Consider the following 21,176-nt stretch of genomic DNA (forward strand, 5'->3'; position numbering starts at 1 on the left):
TAAAGCAGGAGCAGGGTAGGCGGAGGGTTACCCTGGTGCAGGTGTGCCGCGGTCAGTTGAAGAATCCGCGAGTTTCTCTGTGAGTTTCCCATTACGTCGTTGCGCACTCGGTGCTTGCTTGAAAACTTAGGGGTTTTTTTTCGCTGTAAAAAGAAGTTTTCTTCCCACGCACGATGGACGCTAATGTTTTTGTCACTTTTTATGGAAGCAAACTCAAAGTAAGGTCAGTACTTCCACACTTTAAATGCTGCACGCTCATACTCTCTCCCACAATCGATATATGATCCATTGTTGATCTGCACACAGCTGTTGTCACTAACGGCGCACTTGCTTACGTCACTGTCGTGAAACATTCTCACAAAAAATCACGGTTTTAGTAACACAGTAACGCAGCGTTCCTACGGGAAAGTAACAGTAATCTAATTACCGTTTTTGCATTAGTAATCCCTTACTTTACTCGTTACTTGAAAAAAGTAATCCGATTACAGTAATGCGTTACAAGTAACGCGTTACTCTGGTTATTAATGTCTTTCTTTCTTCCACAGCATGTCTTTATCCTGTTTCCGCCCCTCCCTGAGCCTGGTTCTGCCAGAGGTTTCTTCCTGTTAAAAGGGAGTTTTTCCTTCCCGCTGTTGCCAATGTGCTTGCTCATAGGGGGTCATATGATTGTTGGGTTTTTCTCTGTATGTATTATTGTAGGGTCTACCTTACAATATAAAGCACCTTGAGGTGACAGTTGTTGTTAAAATTTAATTGAATTCTTTCTATGATGAGAATGTACACATCCTGGACAGGGAGGAACGCTGGTTTGAGCGCAGAGTCAAGGAGGCTATTTATGTGAAAAGGGAAAGACCATCTCTGAATCGAGGAGGGGCCTAAGGGTACATCTTTCGCCATCTTACAATGCTGTGATTGCAGCCATTCCCCAAATCTCTGTGAATGGTACTCATAGTCTTTGCCAATCGTCATGATTATGCATATCAGGGATCATAAACTGACCTCCAGCCCATTGTTCCTTCAGTGATCTGGTTTCAGTCATTATGCAAATGTACTGTTTATAAGATTGGGGAAACCTGCAGTCAGCTGACACTTGGATTAGTTACAAAACATTTCTCCCACTGAAAATTCTACATCCAGATGAACAGAATCAACTTTTTGGGATATCCATAATATTTCACTTCATCCAGGAAAAAACTGTGTTCAGTGCTGTTGCTGTCTAACCAGCTCATGTTGTTCTTTGATGTCCCCTCAGTTCACCAGAAAGAGGTGCATTCAGGAGAGGATTCTGTCGAGCTTCCCTTTAGTATCGAACCTGATCTGCCTGACGGAGCTAAAGTGGAGTGGACAGATAAGGACAACAGGAAGGTCCAGGTGTATCACAACACCTCTGACCTTAATGAATTACAGCATCGTTTTTACAGACACCGAACAGAGATGAATGAAGGTCTCATCAAAGCTGGAGATCTTACTTTAACACTAAAATACCCCACAGACTGGGACAGTGGCATCTACACCTGTACTGTCTACAACTGGTATAGAAAGATCCTGATGAAGAAACAAGTGGAGCTGAAAGTCAAAGGTCAGTGTCGTACATACAAATCAAAAAAGTCAAACATGACTTATGTCCTGTCTTCCTCCACTCACCCAAACTGGTCACGGCAGATGACCCTCGCCCCCACCCAATCACTCAATCAGCTCTAAAGCTGCTTTATCTTTTAGATTTCTGTCCTCTGTTATGTTCTACTGTGCTTCTGTACTCCAGCTTTCTCTACAACTGTGAAATCCTGCTGCTGCTGTCTCTGTCAGCTCATGTTGTGTTTGTTTTCCTCTCAGTCTGTCAGGTAGAGGTGGAGCAGGGGGCGGAGTCTGTCCAGCTGCCATTCAAAACCACAGAAAACCTGCCTGAAGATGCTAAAGTAGAGTGGAGACACTATGAACCATTCAGGACCGTTTATGTGTATCAAAACGGCTCTGACCAGCCTGACAAACAGGACCAAGTTTATGTGGACCAAATACAGATGAATGAAGACCTGCTGAAAACTGGAGACCTCAGTCTGACCCTGAAACACCCCACAGAGAGAGACAGTGGAGAATACAGATGTGAAGTGGACAGCACACAGATCTACAGATACAAAACTGTGCTGCTCAAAGTCAAAGGTTTGTGTGTGTGTGTGTGTGTGTGTGTGTGTGTGTGTGTGTGTGTGTGTGTGTGTGTGTGTGTGTGTGTGTGTGTGTGTCTCTGACTGTCTTGTGTCTCCTCTGCAGGGAGAGTTCAGGTCCAGGATCAAACAGGGGACATCAGGAACAGAAGCAGCTCCATTGATCCGACTCCTCTGATGGCTGATCAATCAGTTTGATCTGTGTGTTCTTTGATTATTGATCAGTGATGTCAGAGTGGAGTCAGTGTGATGTTGTTGTTGTGTGTTTGAGACTTTTAGTGTCCATGAAGGTCTCTGCTGCCGTAGATCCTCTGAACTGTGACAGAGGTCTCACTCTGGAGGAAACTCTCAGCACTTTCATTTTATTTACAGCACTTGAGATTATTTATTTATTTATTTATTTATTATTGATTATGTTTTGCATTTTTATGCCGATAGAGAGATTTTTTTTAAACTAACTTGGAAAAATACCCGTTTAAAAAAAATATCTGCAGCATCACATTAATGTAAGCGTGCCTTCACTTCAGTCACAATCATGGTGTCAACATATTAAAGTTGTTTGTCTCAAACTGACCTGTGACCAGCTTCACTCAGTGTGAGCTGTTGATTGTTTCTCTTTGTTTATTAGTTGGATCTGCACACAGAGGTCAAGACTGATATTTTTTACATTTTGTATTTTTATAATGATAAACTGTGAAGTAAAAACTTTGCCCACAATCACAGTCTTCACCAGAGTAACATCAAAGCAGTAATCTTTAGCCTACTTCTTTGCCAAGTGTCCGCCATAGTAAATCCAGTTCACTGTGTATTTCTGCCTTACCCTTGTACATATTACCCCAGTCCCAAGTATACTTGTGTAGTTAATTCCCATGTGATCATTGTTATCACTGCCTACACTTAGTCACTGTTTCACTCCACCTGTATATAGCAACTGAACTCCACACCAGTGAGGTCTATACGGCTCACACCGTGACAAAGACTTCAACACTGCATCTAAATGCTGAAGTACTTTTTACTCTGACATTTACAGAAAGAACTGTTTGAAGAAACTTAATGTGCAGAGAGAAAATCTCCTGAACTCAACCTTTACTACAATCTCTGTGGACACGGGCAACTGGAGACCTGATGGTCCGACAGGCGTTCCTGTTATACTTCTTTATAATCTATGTGAAGTGCTTGGGTCAATGTGCAGTTGGTGTGTTTTGGTGTCCTTTTCCCTGTGGAGCCGTGTGCTCACGGTGTGATAAAGACATTTACTTCAGGTCTGAGTGGACCTGAGAGGCTGGTACAAGAGGCAGGATTTGAAGTTCAGTGAGGTTTTTTCAAGGTGTTGTGGAAACAACCGTTCTCTGGAAAACAGTGAAGCTCCATCAATCTGCAATCAGTGAGAGCCTCTGTAGTTTTATACACACAGTCCATAGTGAAAAACTACATATACAAATATTTCTGTTTGATTCCTCCTTTTATTGATTTACTTTATATAAGATAGTTTCACTGTCATTTTTATCTCTTTTGTTTCTTGTTGCTGTCAGAGGATTTAACTCTGCTGGTGTTGCTGCTGCAAAAACGTCCGAGACCGCGACACCAGCTGCTGTTGTAGTCAAGAATTCATCTGTGAGCTGTGATGCTGATATCTGTTAAGTCTGACACTGGCTGTGAATACACGGTCACATAAACAGACATGATGTTTTGTTTTCAACTGTGGAATATGAATATTGCACAATTCTTTGTAGACCAATGTTTTTGAGATATTCACACATACATGCTTCTTCTGAACAATGACTTCAACCAATCAAACTAACAGTTATTAATATTACTGAACAAATATCGTTCCAAATGAATTTTTACATTTAAAAAGTTGTTTGTTTAACCTGTGAAACAAAAAAACTAAGAATAAAACATCTGTGAATCCAGCTTTTGGTTTTTCTTTCTCTTATCAGCACTTAAGGTTTAGGTGACGTCTCACTTAGTGTCTGTAGCCAAAAATCACATCTGAACAAAGACGATGCTGAACATTTCATTCATAGTTTCACTTTCTTTCAGCCTGAAGCTGCCTCACCCTCACAGCTGAATCTGAAGCTCCTGTCAGAGGTGGAGTTTAGCAACTAGTCCATATCATGATGGACAGATGGCACGTACACAGGCTGGCCAGACGATGCAATTCTTAGTGACATCAGTACCTTTGGAGGAAAGCTCCAAGTTTGTTCCATCTGTGTCTAAAATCTTGTGAATTATTCTTGTGATAGGGTGAATCTCTTCTCTTCATCTTCGTCTGACTCCTGAAATCAATAGTAACAGTACTCTCTTTCTGAGCTTTCTATCTCTAAATCATCAGTTTTCTCCTTCTTTTCCTGTCCCAGAAAATCTCCCATTCACTCTCATTCCCACAGATCCACTGTGGTTCTTCTTCTGGCTTCTTCTATCTCTTCTGTTTTGTTCTGAAATCTCATGTTGCTGTAGCCACTTGTACTTTTTCTCTTTTTCTGGGATTCTTTGCACCTCACTGTAGTCTCTGACAACTGGTGAGTGATGGGTTTTTCTCCATTCTACCACTGGCAGCATGTCCACTAAAGATAACGCTCCTGATGATAGAGTGCTAAAATTGTGTAACTTCAGTTCGCTGACAGAGCTGAATATAAATGTGGAGCCATAGATGTGGCCTCTACAGATGCTGGTCTGGCTTCAGTCACCTTGAGACTCTGACTTTGTGTTGGATGATGCTGCCTCTTCCTTTTAATCATCGTTTGACACACTGTTGTTATTATCACCAGAAGATCTCTCTTATTATCAGCTTTCCTTGGACCCCAACGTTTTCTTCCTCCTTCTTTCCATGCACAACCTGCCTCATTATGTTCCACTGACTCTGTAGGAAACATCACAGGTTCTTCATGCTATTTACAGCAGTTGAGATTATTTATTTATTATTGATTATGTTTTACATTTTTATGCTGATAGAGAGATTGTTTTTAAACTAACTTGGAAAAATACCTGTTTTAAAGAATATCTGCAGCATCACATTAATGTAAGTGTGCCTTCACTTTAGTCATAAAACCTTTTCATAGTTCTAAAGTATTAAAGGTGTTTGTCTCAAACTGACCTGTGACCAGCTCCACTCAGTGTGAGCCGTTTACTGTTTCTCTTCATTTATTGGTTGGATCTGCACAGGGACTACAGATGAGGCCAAATCTGATATTTTTACATTTTTGTAATTTTATAAACTGTGAAATAAAAACTTTGTAAGGTTTCATTTGATCAGTGTTCTTCTTCTTCTGTGGTGTTTCTGATGCTTCTGATGTGTTTGGGGCTGAATGTGGGCTTCAGGAAAGTTCGATTTAAGACTTTTTAAACTTCATAACGTCACAGAGAATTAAAATTAGGACCAATTTAAAAAGTTTGACAGAAACTTTGGCATGTATGTCTACGCTTTGTTTCTGTCCTTTGGTTCACTAAATGCCTCAGAGCCTGCAGAAACAACATTAAAATGTGAATTTGTTTGCACACAGACAAAAACATCTTCCTCCTCTACACCGATTTAACAAGATAAATTGGATTGAACAGTTTGTGCTGCATATAAAAATAAATAAATCCCACTACATTCACTGAAACCTCATCAGTTAAAACTAACATCTTACGTTTAATAATTGAGAGTTATATTTACTTTTACTGAAGTCAGTTTCTTTGCATAATAAGAATATTATCAGTGGTGCCTGGTGATGACCACACTGAGCTTTTCCCCCCATACTTACACAAATCATGTCCTGTTTTCCTCTGTGATCCTCGAGGCCTCAGAATAATCCTGCTGTGCAGCTCTCTGCTGTTGTCCTGTGAAAGCAGCAGATCCATAATGCAGACTTCTGTTTGTGTCGTTAGAAGCTCTGAATACTGGTTTATCACAGTCCACACGGAGCTGTTTAGAGTCCACTTCAGGAGTGACGGCAGCCACAGTGCCCTGCTTACCTGACCTCTGCTGGATTGTTGGTTCAGTCCACATAACACCAGGTTATCATGTCAGATCTTTATTTCACATGAACCCACAGAGACTTTAAATCAGCAGGAATCCAGATGAAGCCCTGAAACAGCAACATGACCTCAATGATGGGCAGCTAACTTGGTGTTGAGGAGTTTGCCTCAGGGCTCCTCAGCTCAGACGACAGCATGCTGTCTCCAAACCAGGACAAAACATAGAAACCTGTCTGTGGCTGTGTATCCAGCGCTGGGCCACGGTATGTATGTAGTATGTGGGCAGGGTGAAATGTACCGTGGTATGTTGGAGTTGTCCACCTCAGTATCAGGCTCAGAGCTGCTGAATCCAAACTCCTCTCCTGTCATAAAGGCCACCTGGTGAATAATTCCTCATTTTGAACTTTAAAGATCAGCAAATACCTGAGCTCACAGTTTTCTCCCTCTCTTTTCACACATGCAGTGTTTCAGATATTCATAAATACATTCTTCTGAATATTAGCTTCCACTAATTAGGCTAAAAGTAAAGTGTGATGAAACTATGTCTCTTTCATTTTAGTAAAAGAACACCAACAAACTTATCTGATAAGAGGAGGAGTGCAGTTTCCTCATACTTTCCATCCTGTTCATCCACTTTTCTGTTAGCCACGCCCCCACAGGTGAGCCAGCAAATCACTGCCTCCGTTCTCACAAACGTCTGATCTGTGGCCGGCCGGACTTCATTCCACAGATGTGCTTTAACAAAGTGTGAAGCTGAACTCTGAGCTGTGACAGTGAAGCAGTGTGAGAGTGTCAGTAGATGATCAGCAGAGGAAAGTGAAGCTGCTGTGAGCTGATGTCCTGAAGGGCTTTTAAAGAGTCTCTGAGTTTGACAGGAACTTGAAGATGTTTGTGGTGTTTGTGATCCTCCTGCACGGTAAGTACACCTTCCTCTCTCTGCTCTCATCATCAGCTTTTCTTTCATCTCTCTCTCTTTAATGTGTTGAAGTGCAGCAGGAGGAGATTTCCATCAAACACTGGATTCTGATTCAGATCAAACAATACGACTGCTGGAAGTTTCAATAACTACGTACTTTATCAAAATCTTTCATAGTTTACCATGTTTCTGTTTTTCTCTTTGTTCATTAAGTTTAGTTCGTTCACATGTTTGGTTACAGTGTTGTACTGTGCAGTTTCAACCGGAGCGATTACTTCAATTTCTCTTTAACTCTTCACACATTAGCTTTAATTAGCTTCATGAGTCATTTGTAGTCTGCCTACGTCAGTGTAGAAACATTTATACATATGCAAAATAAACTGTGCCCATTAGAAGCAGTTAGACACTGATAAGATTCAACTGGTTCAGACTTAAAACTAAACCTTTATTCTAGTCTTTGTGCACACGGGCAGCTGGAGAGCTGATGGTTCAACAGTTGATCCTGTTACAGTTCCATAAAATGCTAAATGTAACTTGTCTGTGGAAATCTGTGTGTTCACCATGTAATGAAGAGATTTATGTCAGGTCTGAGTGGCCCTGAGAGGCAGGATTAGAAGTTTAGTGAAGTCCTATCCGGTTTAACTGAGTTCCCAATGATATGAAGTGATCCACTTCTTACCAGGATCAAGTAAAAAAACAAACAAAAAAACAGTGAATGTCCATCAACCTGCAAACAGTGAGAGCCTCTATGGTTTTTATATAGATTCCACACTGAAAAAATAAAGATAAGAATATTTTTATACAAAATGTAGATTCTTAATAACATCTCCAGAAGTCGATTCTGTTCATCAGGACGTAGCGTTTTGTGGGAGAAACGTTTCATTACTCATCCAAGTGACTTCTTCAGTCTCAGCTGACTGCAGGTTTCCCCAAATCTTATAAAGAGTATGTTTGCATAATGACTGAAACCAGCCTGCTGAAGGAACAATGGGCTGGGAGGTCAGTTCCTTAATCTTAATTATGCAAATTATCATGACCATTAATCAACAACCACTGATCAATGGCCATGAGTACCTTTCACAGAGAGTTGGGGAATGGCTGCAATCACAGCATTGTAAGATGGTGACAGATGTACCCTTAGGCCCCCTCCTTGATTCAGAGATGGTCTTTCCCTTTTCACGTAAATGGCCTCAGTACTGGAGGTTTAGGTGATGTCACGGTTAGTGTGTGTAGCCAAAAGTCACATCTGAACAAAGACAATTCTGCTCATTTTATTCATGGTTTCACTTTCAGCTGCACAACCCTCACAGCTGGATTTTGCCTCACGTCCAAATAATCCAAAATGAAAATACAAACATGCTTCTAGTTAATATGGACAAAATATAAAACACAATCAATAAAATCTCCACCAGACACCACTCACTGGTTTCTTGAGTCTGGTTTCTGTGAAGCTTCAGTGTTAACATTTTGACCACTGCTGTGTTGTCTTTTTGTCTTTTCTTTTGTTCTTTGAGGCAGAACCCACATTACTGCGCCACATGTTTCCTCCACAGCTTTAAGTTATTACACTAGAGTTCATCAAACAGAGTCAACAGTAGGGAAGAGCAGTTTGTTGTTGTCCAAGAGAAAAGAAATAAATCTTGAAATCATGAAGCGTACCTTAAAACAAGCAGATGTTTAGTCAGAGAGTTCATTGTATTTACCAGTTTCCAAAGGACATTCGTGGTCCTCATTTAAGTTAAAGCAGATATTTGTGTTAGAAAAGTCCCTAACAGACACAAGTCTCAAGCATAGTTTTTTGGCAGTTTTTACTGGTGTCACATCTTTTTTGGGTTAAATTTAGCTATGACATCATCAACCAAACTGTTGATGATAATCACTTTCTGGTAAGTTTTATGTTCCGAAATCCTCCATTATGTCTAAGATTTGGAAATACAGCAAAATCAAAATCAGGGCTAAAATGAAGAAATCCATCCTAAAATCATACAGAATGTCTCATCACTCACAGAACTTTAATACTGTACTTATTTGTGACCTGAGGTAAAGGGTGTTTGACTGGCCCTTACTGAGGTTAGCAGTGTGTTTTACCCAGAATTGGTGAGTCAGGTGCACTGATGATTACTGATAAATAAATTAAATCTTTTAGTTATGTGAGAAATCTGATAGTTTTGCTTCAAAGTCTAAATAGATTCTACAAAAGTAATTAAAATTAAGAGTAATGTTGTGACATGTGCAGCTGGAATAGAGGAAAACCTGTTTTATAGCTTTTGAGCTGCTGGCAGGATGAAAGTCTAACTCTGGAATGAAGCACACCTAGGCTACAGGTAAAGCAACATTGTTCTCCTCCCCTCACATCACTTACATGCAACAAAACCAGGAAACAAGATGTTTTTCTTCTTCAGTAAAGAGAGACGCACAGACGATCAGACTGAGCTCAGACCAAACTAGCAGCTTCCTCTGAGTGAGTCCAGCTACAGGAGAGAAAAGTGGAAAACTCCAACACTGCTGCTTCAAGCTGCTGACGCTCCACACACTGAATGTGAGTTTGAGCAAAAACACGACTCAAAGCAAGTTTCAGTGAAGGTGGTAGAGGAGGGAGGGGAGCCAGGACTGACTGTACTTCCTGTCTGCTGTTTTCAGCTTCACTCACAGACTCAATGGCTTCCAGATCAGAGGAGGATCTCTGCTGTCCGGTCTGTCAGGAGGTCTTCAGAGATCCTGTTCTTCTGTCATGTAGCCACAGCTTCTGTAAAGACTGTCTGAAGAGATGGTGGAGAGAGAGACCAACACACGAGTGTCCAGTTTGTAAAAGAAGATCTTCAAGGGATGAACCACCTTTAAATCTGGCTTTAAAGAACCTGTGTGAGTCGTTCTTACAGGAGAGAGATCAGAGAGCTTCAGAGGATCTCTGCAGTCTGCACTCTGAGAAACTCAAACTCTTCTGTCTGGACCATCAGCAGCCAGTGTGTGTCGTCTGCAGAGACTCAGAAAAACACACCAATCACAGATTCAGACCCATCGATGAAGCTGCACAACAACACAAGAAGGAACTTCAGGAAACTCTGGAGCCCTTAAAGAAGAAGTTAAAGGTTTGCAAACGAGTTCAAGTGAAGTTTGATCAAACAGCAGAACACATTAAGGTCCAGGCCCGACACACAGAGAGGCAGATTAAGGAGCAGTTTAAGAAGCTTCACCAGTTTCTAGCAGAGGAAGAGGAGGCCAGGCTGGCTGCACTGAGGGAGGAAGAGGAGCAGAAGAGTGGGATGATGAAGGAGAAGATGGAGGCTCTGAGCAGAGAGATAGCAGCTCTTTCAGACACAGTCAGAGCCACAGAGGAGGAGCTGAGAGCTGAAGACGTCTCATTCCTGCACAACTACAAGGCTGCAGTGGAAAGAGTCCAGCGCTGCCCCCTGCTGGATGATCCACAGCTGCCCTCAGGAGCTCTGATAGACCAGGCCAAACACCTGGGCAACCTGACCTTCAACATCTGGAACAACATGAAGGACATGGTCTCCTACACTCCTCTCACTCTGGACCCAAACACTGCTCATCCAGAACTCATCCTGTCTGAAGATCTGACCAGTGTGAGACGAGGAGATGAACAGCAGCTTCCTGATAATCCAGAGAGGATTCATTTGTTCTGCTCTGTCCTGGGCTCTGAGGGCTTTAACTCAGGGACTCACAGCTGGGATGTTGATGTAGGAGACAGTACAGGGTGGGAACTGGGTGTGTTAGCAGAGTCTGAGCAGAGGAAGGGAGTCATGGAGTCTGGATTATGGAAAATATGGTTCTTTTTAGGTAAATACTCAGCACACTCACCATCAGCAGAATCCGATCTCTCAGTCCAGAAGAAGTTCCAGAGGATCAGAGTGAATCTGGACTGGAACAGAGGAAAGCTGTCGTTCTCTGATCCTGATACTAACACACACATACACACCTTCACACACACTTTCACTCACAGGATGTTTCCATACATTAGCACTTATGATAAAGTGAAGGTGTGTCCGTTGAAGGTGTCAGTGTCAGTGCAGCAGATGAGTTGAGGATGATGATGTTTCTAATGTTGTTTCCTGTCAGTGAGTTGAAGCTGTTAAACTGCAGCTGTCCTCCTGCTGCCTCGTTGTTCCAAAGCTCTTTGTTTCTCTTTTAGTTTCACTCTTTCTTTCTGTTTCTGCTGTCCACCTTTTCACATGGAAAATCATTTCACTGTTTCTCACTGAATGACTCCCCAAACTAGATTTGAAATTCTATCAAGTTTCTAATCATTACAAGTGATTCATGTTTCTATTTGATGTGTAAATGGAGATGATTTAGTTTGCTGGGATATGGACTGACATGTGTTGAATGGGAGGAGCAGTTTGTTGTTGTCTTCTTGTCTGTTTATGACAACAATAAATATGTTGTTGAAACAATGATTCATGTTTAACTCCATATATGAAATGTTTCTGATCTTTGAATTCTGTTTGATTAAAGACTTTCTTCATGACACAAATGAGATTTCAGTGTATTAATAGAACTAAATAAGCTCAGAGTTGAAAGGCTGGAGTATTATGTACGTGCTTCACTGTCAGGATCTTCAGGGGGATTCAAAGGGAAACATCAAACTGCTGTAATGAGATAAACTAGTTGGGCTGAACACACTTATCTGTAGTTTGTCTCCATCCAGGATCATCAGAATATAATGAACATGTGTGAAGAGCCACAAAATGCTGCTGCCCTCTCAGCATGATGAGCTCCAGCCTTTGTTAGCAGGACAACAGGAAACATGAGACAACTTTCAGAGACAGTAACCAACTGTGGCCACAAGATGGCAGCAGCTGATCTGAGATCCTTTGTTGGACAGAAGGACTCTGCTCTGTGACGTCATCAGAGAGACGGCCTTCACTCTGATAGATCTGACGTCATGTCTGCACTGCGATGATGAAAGCTGATAAACACATTGTTATTGATCCATGAAATCACCTCTGTCCTCTCAAGTGTAGCTGTTTACAGAGCTGAAGAAGTCCTTCATCATCAAAACAGACAAACATGTATTTCCTGTATTAAGTGACGTCATCCTCACTCTGACCTCTTACATACATTCTGTTCAGTTTTCCTGCTGTAAGAAATAAACTGTGTGAAAATAGAAATGCAGGGAAACATCCATTAATCACAGCTGAGCCGTTTGTTTCTGACTCACATTCAATGAGGCTTCAGGTGTAAATACCTCAGAAGTGTTTGTGAGTTCAGTAGAAGCAGACCCAGTCGACCATCATGGCCTCCACAGCACTACACAATGCAACAGAAAGGCCTTCATCATCTGCTGAACCACCTCTGAACCACGACGCTCTCCCTGCATCTAAAAGCTGTTAGTCAGGATGAGATGCTGCTGTGATCGCTCACAATTTACCTGTGAGACCTTTGTAAATATTGTCTTTGTTTCTGGAGGAAACACCTTTAGTCTGTTTGTATTTGGAGTGCAGATCTGGGCGTCCATCACTTTAACCTGCACACGTTTAGTTATTGAGTGTAGTTGATGTTTGGCAGCATTTTATAAGTGACAGTTCATGAACGGTGAAGGAACAGAGGACGCCTGACCATCCTACCTGTGTCAGTAAGAAGACTTTCATCACAACTTCACAACTTAACACAACTGAAAGCTGAATTCAGTGTTGCATAGTTTACTAACAGTGTGTGCTGACACTGAAGTTAGCAGTTTGTTTCCTAAGAGCTGCTGGGACAAACCACAGTGAGCGGCTACAGAGTTTAGTTAAGGTGGTTCTAACATGTGACCTGTTGAATTATTTACACGGATTTATTTTTCATTTAAAGCATCATTTGTGAAGTTTTTATGAAGTTTACTTCTTTTATGTTCTTTGTGTAACGTTTAATGTAATTTCCAACAAGCAGACCTGTGATCACTTTGACTCAGTATGATGGATTGTTTGGATTTGTCTTTGTTTCTCTGGCTTTTCTTGTGTGTCTTTGTATGTTGGATAGAGTCATGTGACCTGCCCATGGACGACACATGGAAATGAGCAGTTTAGCTCAAATCTGGCAAGTTTCCATCTTCTACTGTTTCATATTGATTTTATTGAAATGAGCCATCCTGTAAATAAGTGAAAATAAAAACAACTGGCTAACTTTTAGTCTGATCCAGTTTTTTCTTCTTGAGTGAGTGTTTACATCTCAAAACGCTCGCTCACAGCTTTTCATCATCCTGTTTCAATGAATAAAACAGGTGTGAGGTCACTTCCTTTGGGTGGAGTCAGCTGCTGGTCACCTTGAAACAAACACACAGCTGTTCCACTTGTCAGCTAATCAGCTTGTAGCATATGCACAGTTTACAGAACCCCTTTTCTGTCAATTTAATTAATTAACCTGCTAAGCAGATAGCATATGATATGAATACCACTGTACTTTCAAAATATAGAAAGTGATTTGTAGAGGGACAAGCAAAATTTACTCTTTTAAACTCTGCCAAATTTAAAAAAAAAAGACTAGTTTGTTTGTTTTTTAAAGTACAAGCTTACTGGTCAGAGCTAAAGTCCTACACAAAACTTTTTGCTTTGTCTTAATTTGAGGCTAAAAGCTGATTATCTGAGCACCAAAGATTTGTTTCTAAACCTCAAAGTAGATGTAACATGTCATCAAGGTTAAAGAGTTTTAGGGGGAAGAAAACTATTAGAACCACAACGCAGAGCGACTTTCCTTTTATTGAGTGGTTTTCTTTTTTAAACACTCGTATTAAGAGGAAATGCAGCTTCTGTTGCGACGTGTGAACATCTTTCTGTGTGCAGTTTAACCTCTCCACTAGTGCAGACCTGTGCAGTCTTTTTTTGTTCTCTCATTTTACGGATACAGTTTGTTTTTTTAAATAGAGCTAATCTCAACATCGCCATCACACATTCAGACTGTTTGACTTTCATTTAGAACTCATCACTTCCTGTTTTTCTAGGATTCTTTGGGCTCAGAAAGAACAGCCTTCATTATTTTGACCATTTAGCGAGACCAACAGGAACATCACAAGTCCTTCATTCCTTTTTTAATGTCTTTATTTGAAGTTTACTGATGTGTTTATTCTTTCTGGCTGTGTTTTTTTCCTTTGTATAAGAAAAATAGAATTGAATTAATAATCTTCATAACTTCTTTTCAGATGTAGTCTGAACCACTTTCAGTTTGTTGAAAATTGATGGATCCTTAATGAATGGGCCTCAGAGCCGCCCTCAGTGTCTAATGTGGACACAAAGTTTCAGGTTAAATGCACAAATGAGGTAAGTCCTGTATTCATCCTCGTCCTCTGCTTCTGTTATTATTCATCCAGTCTGGCTGCAGACCTTAGGTTTAGTAGTGCAAAGGATAAACATCCTAAAGGTCAAAGTTCGGTTCATTTTATTGATAAAGAGATAAGAGTGTGTTTTACAGGAGAATGTGACATGTCATAAAAGTTGGTGGCAGCAGCTGAACTCACAGTGTTAGTCCTGTAAAACACTCATATACAGTATTATTATTATGAGTATTTATTGTATGGACTCTAACTGTAAACTCAGTGAAGGGAAAATATTTTAGCTCAAACACCAAAATTCATTCAAATTAGATTTTTCCTCCACACGATTCAGATTTTATTGCTGGCTTCTTCATAAAGTTGGATCTGACTTCAGTGTAAATGACCTTTGTCTGATGTCTCTTATTTAATGAGCTTGTTTCTCCTGCTTTTCCTCACTTTCCTCACAGTCTGCCCTGATCTGATCGAGGTTAAAGTTTCTGTTGGAATGATCTGAGCAACAGACGTCCTCCCTCACTGAAGTGTGAAACTTTGTGTGGTTCACAGTGTCAGTGTGAGCAGTGTGAGAGTGTCAGTAGATGATCAGCAGAGGAAAGTGAAGCTGCTGTGAGCTGATGTCCTGAAGGGCTTTTAAAGAGTCTCTGAGTTTGACAGGAACATGAAGATGTTTGTGGTGTTTGTGATCCTCCTGCACGGTAAGTACACCTTCCTCTCTCTGCTCTCATCATCAGCTTTTCTTTCATCTCTCTCTCTTTAATGTGTTTAAGTGCAGCAGGAGGAGATTTCCATCAAACACTGGATTCTGATTCAGATCAAACTAACGATCCAAAGCAGCAACTTTCAAATCTCTGGATTCTTCTTGGTGCCTTTCAGATGAGCTCATGTTACAACTGGTTTTCCAGTCAAAGTACACAGATCAGAATACACAGCACTTGGACTCTCGCACACTCTTGTTGGTAGCTGTTTCATTCAGCCTGATCTGTATATTTAAACTTTGTCAAACACCTGTGATATAGTTATTTCTAATCATCCCTGTAAAAAGAACTGTTGGCCCACTCTGCTGTACAACATTGCTTCAGTTCATTGAGGTTTTTGGACATTTGTTTATGCAAAGCTCTCTCTTAGTTCCACCACAGCATTTCAGTTGGGTTATGGTCTGGACTTTGACTGACCCATTGCAAAATCTTGATTCTTTTCTCCTTCAGAGATTCAGACATGTAGATTTGCTGGTGCGCTTCCTCCAAAGGACATTGTTCCAGAAGTCATGTGACCTGTACTGCCACGTTTAGAAAAGAAGCTTTGTCCTCGTAGACTTCTGCAAACTGTGTTTATTTGTAATACAATTTAAGTGGCAGTTGTTTGGTTTGCTTGTGTTTGTATTTGTGCCAGGACCACCTGTACATTTCACTAATAATGTTTTGTGCATGAATTGCACATCAGCTTTAAGGGTTTCTGTGCAGCAGCTGTTACAGCTGAACTGTTTGATCATTACTTTTGACCTTTTCAGCTGTTTAATTATACATTTCTGATTCAACAGGATATTTATTTTTTTATTTTTTCTCCTTGCACAGTGGTCATCTGAGTGGCATCTCAGACTTCAGAGCTCAGAGTGAACGTTGAACGTCGCTTCACTCAGACATTTACATCAAAAACTGTTGAACAAACCAGGAGAGAGAGAAACCGAATCTTTTCACACTAAATTTTTATTCTCTGCTTAACATTTTGTTGATCAGGAGAAGCAGGATTAGGATCTTGGGCAGAGTTTAACCCTCCGTTGTGCGTTATGTGAAGGAGCTCCACTTGTTTCTGTGGTAACTTAAGCTGCAGACCTTCAGATTTTCCAACATTGGCTTCGTAGATTAGTTTTCATGAACCCTGCTGTAGAAAGTCCTGTTCATTTTTGTGGTTGGTCATATGCTGCCATCATTACACCAACACTGCAAGAAAATTCTGGTCCCTTTCAAAGGTCCCTCAGAGAATGCAGCACTTTCTCTTTAAAATAATTTCTTTGATTTCAATCTGATTAAATTTAGATTACATGGATAGACTGAGTGTAGAAGTTGCAGATAAGGTAACCTGCATTCCAGCACGTGGATGCTGACACAAACTCAAAGCATGCTGTTAATTTGTCTTTCTGCTTGTGTGTCCTTACAGTTTCCCAGCATGCCCTGGCTGTGGTGGTGGAGGTGTATGAGGAGGCAAAGTCTGTTCTGCTGCCCTGTCAGTACTCTGGTATTATTCCTGAGAAAAATCCCACAGTGATGTGGACTCGCAGTGATCTCAGTCCCACGTTTGTCCACCTGCGACGAGAAGAAGGTGATGATCTCAAAAAGCAGAACCTCCGCTACAGCGGGCGCACATCAATGAGGCCTGATGCTCTGGAGACTTCAGACTTCAGCCTCACTCTGAGAAAACCAGACCTGATTGACAGCGGCGTCTACACCTGCTCCATCAGTGATGGGAAAGAAGAAACGGGACAGAGAAATGTGCAGCTAAAGGTCAAAGGTCAGCAACTGATTATTTAAAAAACAACTGCTTACCACATTTATGAGAAAATACAGGGATTTAATACAGTTATTATTAAAAAAAGAATTTCACACTGTACTGAATGAATTAGCTTTTCTGGTTTACATTATTTTCACTCATTAAAAGGTATAAAATATCAACTGCACAAAAATATACTGCTTTAATGCATCATGTTACTTTCTCATATTATTTGTGGTTTGGCCACTGAATTGATTTAGATTTTGCTTTGTTTTGTTTTGGTGGGGTTGTTGTTTTTTGCTTTTTATTTCTTTTCCAAACACCTGATAATAACTTACACTCTTAGAGAGCTAAAAGCATTTACATTGCACATCATGCATCCATCCTTGGAAAGCACAGCTGGTTGGTTATTATCATGGTTATGGTCTGTTTATACTGTAAGTGAACTGCTTTCCATCAAACACCAGGATTTGGTACTGGAAGACCTCCAACTGAATAAAATACATATGCTTTCATTAATTTTGAATACTTATCAGCAGATTTAACCACAAAAACAGGGGGCAAAATATTTTGTGTATGAATTGCCATTTCTTCTTTTCACCTCGAGATGGTCCAGGACACCCAGGCTCAGGCGACCGAGGACCCTCAGGATTGGGTTTAGACAGATCGGTACCCTCATTTGGTCATGCTGTCTCCTCTGACAAGCAGGGCTTGCAAGCAGAGACTTGGGCAGGGCAAGACCAAAAAAAGTTTTTGTGTTGACCAGGGCAAAAGCTGACACCAGGGACCCAGCATCAGCAGACAAAATCTGTTACTAGCTTGGACCTAGATGCACCTGATTCTCAGGTTACACAGGTTTCTCAGGGATCTCTGATTGCTCCTGCTGGGGCTACACAGGGCTCATATCCTGTTTCTGTTCCTCACCCTGAGCACCTGCTGATGTTAGCACAGGCAGGGCCCACCTGTAGCCTTGGGCTGTCTATGAAAGAAGCTGGTGAATTGGTGCAAGGGTGCGGAAGGAGACAGAGGGCAGCCTGGCTATTGGTCTGGTGAGAGGGTGGCTGGCCACAGGTTAAGCCAGCCCACCCTCTTTACCAGAGACTAAAGTGGAGATGGGGCACAGTTGTAAGGATGTGGAGCCAGAGATGACAGGTGAGGTGTGTCTAGATGGTGGGTGGAAGCTGGGATTACAGTCTCTGGAGCTGGGTTTCCATAATAATCCCCTCATGGCAGAAAGTTTCACATATAAAACAATGATGTGCACTTAAAACTTCAGTCCTGAAGTTTTTCAGAAATCTTGAAAAATATTTTTGTGGCCCCCATAAATATTCACCCCTATGGAAAAATTCTGGAGGTTCCCCTGTCCTTAGCGTTTGCCTCTAAGATCTGTTACAAACAAACTGCATATTACATAATCGGCTCTCAAACCTGGTCAGCAATTCATTTTGATTTGATCAAAAATAATTTCAAACAACTTCAATACCAATTAAATTAAATGGTACTAGTCTTACAGAGTAAGCTGGTGAGTAACATATTTCCAAGAAGTACAGTAACCTAAGCAGAAAGTTAGCAGCCATCCAGGTCTTTATGTCTTTTAGACATTCCTGCAGTTTTTCTAATTGGTGTGTGTTATCTGGCTTCATAGAGCTGGGTGTCATCTGCATAGCCGTGAAAATGTATGCTATGTCTTCTGATGAAACTGTCTAAGGGAAGCATGTGTTAATAGAACTGGTCCTGGGACTGAACCCTGTGAAACTTTGCATGAACAAATGAGTGACTATTAGATAGATATGATTCAAATATGATTAATAAATGGTAGGACGTCCTTGAGCACTCTTGCAACTCTGAAACCTGCTGCTGTCTGTCATGTTGTGTTTGTTGTCCTCTCAGTCTGTCAGGTGGAGGTGGAGGAGGGGGTGGAGTCTGTCCAGCTGCCCTTTATAAATACAGAAAACCTGCCTGAAGATGCTAAAGTGGAGTGGAGACACTATGAACCATTTAGGACCGTTTATGTGTATCAAAACGGCTCTGACCAGCCTGACAAACAGGACCAAGTTTATGTGGACCAAATACAGATGAATGAAGACCTGCTGAGAACTGGAGACCTCAGTCTGACCCTGAAACACCCCACAGAGAGAGACAGTGGAGAATACAGATGTGAAGTGGACAGCACACAGATCTACAGATACAAAACTGTGCTGCTCAAAGTCAAAGGTTTGTGTGTGTGTGTGTGTGTGTGTGTGTGTGTGTGTGTGTGTGTGTCTCTGACTGGGGACATCAGGAACAGAAGCAGCTCCATTGATCCGACTCCTCTGATGGCTGATCAATCAGTTTGATCTGTGTGTTCTTTGATTATTGATCAGTGATGTCAGAGTGGAGTCAGTGTGATGTTGTTGTTGTGTGTTTGAGACTTTTAGTGTCCATGAAGGTCTCTGCTGCCGTAGATCCTCTGAACTGTGACAGAGGTCTCACTCTGGAGGAAACTCTCAGCACTTTCCAGCAGCTCCTCCATCATGGAGGACGTTCCCTCACTGTAACAGGTGGAGGAGAGAGGAGAGGAAGCACAGGTGCTCTCCCTCCCATTCTACTTTTAAATACTCTAGGAACAACAAGTAGGCCTGCAGAGCGAGAGCGAAGTGCTCTAATAGGGTGATATGGTACTACAAGGTCATTAAGATAAGATGGGGCCTGATTATTTAAGACCTTGTATGTGAGGAGCAGGACAATAATGAATTACAGTCGTCCAGCGTGGAAGTAATAAATGCATGAACTAGTTTTTCAGCGTCACTCTGAGACAGGATATTTCTAATTTTAGAGATGTTGCACAAATGGAAGAAAGCAGTCTTACATATTTGTTTAATATGAGCGTTGAAGGACATGTCCTGGTCAAAAATGACTCCAAGGTTCCTCACAGCGTTACTGGAGGCCAAGGTAATGCCATCCAGAGTAAGAATCTGCTTAGATACCATATTTCTAAGATTTTCAGGGCCGAGTACAATAACCTCAGTTTTATCTGAATTAAGAAGCAGAAAGTTAGCGGCCATCCAGGTCTTTATGTCTTTAAGACATTCCTGCAGTTTAGCTAATTGGTGTGTGTTATCTGGCTTCATGGACAGATAGAGCTGGGTGTCATCTGCATCCTGTTGGCTGTAATGTTAGGGTTTATAGAGCACATCACATCACATTCTGTACTGAGACTAAACATCTTTTAAACACTTATTTATTAAATCCACGCTATGCTTTACAGAGAGCGATAAATCTAAGTTTTTTAGAGCAAGGCTCCATGATGTAAATCAGCCTTAATACATGTAGTGTAGTGTTTCATGCCCACTTTGTGTTGTTTTGAGTTCGTCTATGGACATTTCACAAATCGCTACAGGCAGGACTATGTGAATAAGCACTCAACATGTTTGACATATATTTTTATAAGGATGCTTACAAACATGCACTATTCTTCTTAAATCCCAATAAATGTATCTTGCTAACGTTTAATGTTCTTCTTCTGTGGTGTTTGTGGTCTAAACAACACCCCTGAACCAGGATTTGAGGCTTATTGAGAAAACTTCAACTTCTCTATTTTATTAAGGTCGTACACATCTTGTTGGAGTATATCACCATGGTTACTGAAGCTGCAGCGATAATATGATCTAGAGAAGTTAACGTTTGAGATTAGACATCAATGGGTTCAAAACCACAAACTGGACTCAGATCTCTGGGAAAGAGTCTCACTCTTCCTGGGGGAGGGTCTGCAGGTTTAAGAGCATCTAAATTCTTTATCTGATGAGGATAAGGAAGAAATACACATTCTCAGAGAGAATTTATTCTTGATTTTTTGATGGCTAAAATTTTAAAGCATTTTTGTGGTTCATGAACATCAGGAAGAATTGCAGAATGTGAAACTGAAATTACTGCGTCCAGATGATCAGAAATCATTTGTGGGATTTCTTTACCTGGGTTATTGAGCATGCATCGAGTTTTCCTGTAATCCAATGTTTTTCATACAGTTTGGTGCATCCGAATCATTTGATGGTAATGAGGTAAATAATGAGCCGACATTTTCCTCATGACACCAGCGATAAGCTCTGAACCCTCATTTTACCTGAACACGCCAACTGCTGATTCAGGAAAAATGTCCACGTTACCTGGTGAAAGTCACTTTGTAACATGCGGTGGAGACGATGCCAGCTGCAGATGTGTGCAGGTGGATAGCGAATGAGCAACAACTTCTAACTTTCCACAAGTACTCATTTATTTCAAATATCAAAAATAAAAGCGCCAGCTCTACCACACACGAGAGCACACTAGTCCGCGCATGTAGCCGCTATGACTGGTGGACCTAAATCTTCACCACCACCTCTTTATACATACAAGCAGAAAGGAGTGAGCGGGTCAG

General features: G+C 41.2%; 2 protein-coding genes across 4 annotated transcripts in view; both read left to right on the top strand.

Annotated features, from left to right (window-relative positions):
- LOC147333815 (uncharacterized) overlaps positions 1-21,176 on the top strand; it is a 61,152-nt gene that overhangs the window by 11,627 nt on the left and 28,349 nt on the right. The window contains exons 7-10 of one of the 2 annotated variants that reach the window (XM_086270116.1): positions 1,253-1,579; positions 1,834-2,150; positions 16,780-16,804; positions 18,674-18,997. In XM_086270116.1, coding sequence (XP_086126242.1) covers positions 1,253-1,579; positions 1,834-2,150; positions 16,780-16,804; positions 18,674-18,997 — 993 coding nt within the window. Of the gene's footprint in view, positions 1-1,252; positions 1,580-1,833; positions 2,158-16,779; positions 16,805-18,673; positions 19,120-21,176 lie in introns of those variants that run through there. The other variant, XM_086270124.1, reaches the window with a different exon arrangement.
- On the top strand, positions 9,693-11,292 carry LOC147333816 (nuclear factor 7, brain-like). Of its 2 annotated transcripts, XM_086270538.1 has the most exons (3): positions 9,693-9,929; positions 10,116-10,382; positions 10,416-11,292. In XM_086270538.1, the coding sequence occupies exons 1-3, from the start codon at positions 9,693-9,695 to the stop codon at positions 11,076-11,078; spliced, it is 1,167 nt and encodes a 388-aa protein (XP_086126664.1). In that variant the 3' UTR covers positions 11,079-11,292. The 2 variants fall into 2 exon arrangements, with proteins under 2 accessions (XP_086126664.1, XP_086126655.1); XM_086270529.1 differs by having other exon boundaries at positions 9,693-11,292.

Source organism: Aulonocara sp. 'chitande type north' Nkhata Bay, linkage group LG3 (assembly GCF_057382095.1).
Source record: "Aulonocara sp. 'chitande type north' Nkhata Bay isolate Kocher_YH1m ecotype deep benthic linkage group LG3, A_spYH_male_GT1.1, whole genome shotgun sequence".
Taxonomy (NCBI): Eukaryota; Metazoa; Chordata; class Actinopteri; order Cichliformes; family Cichlidae; genus Aulonocara; species Aulonocara sp. 'chitande type north' Nkhata Bay.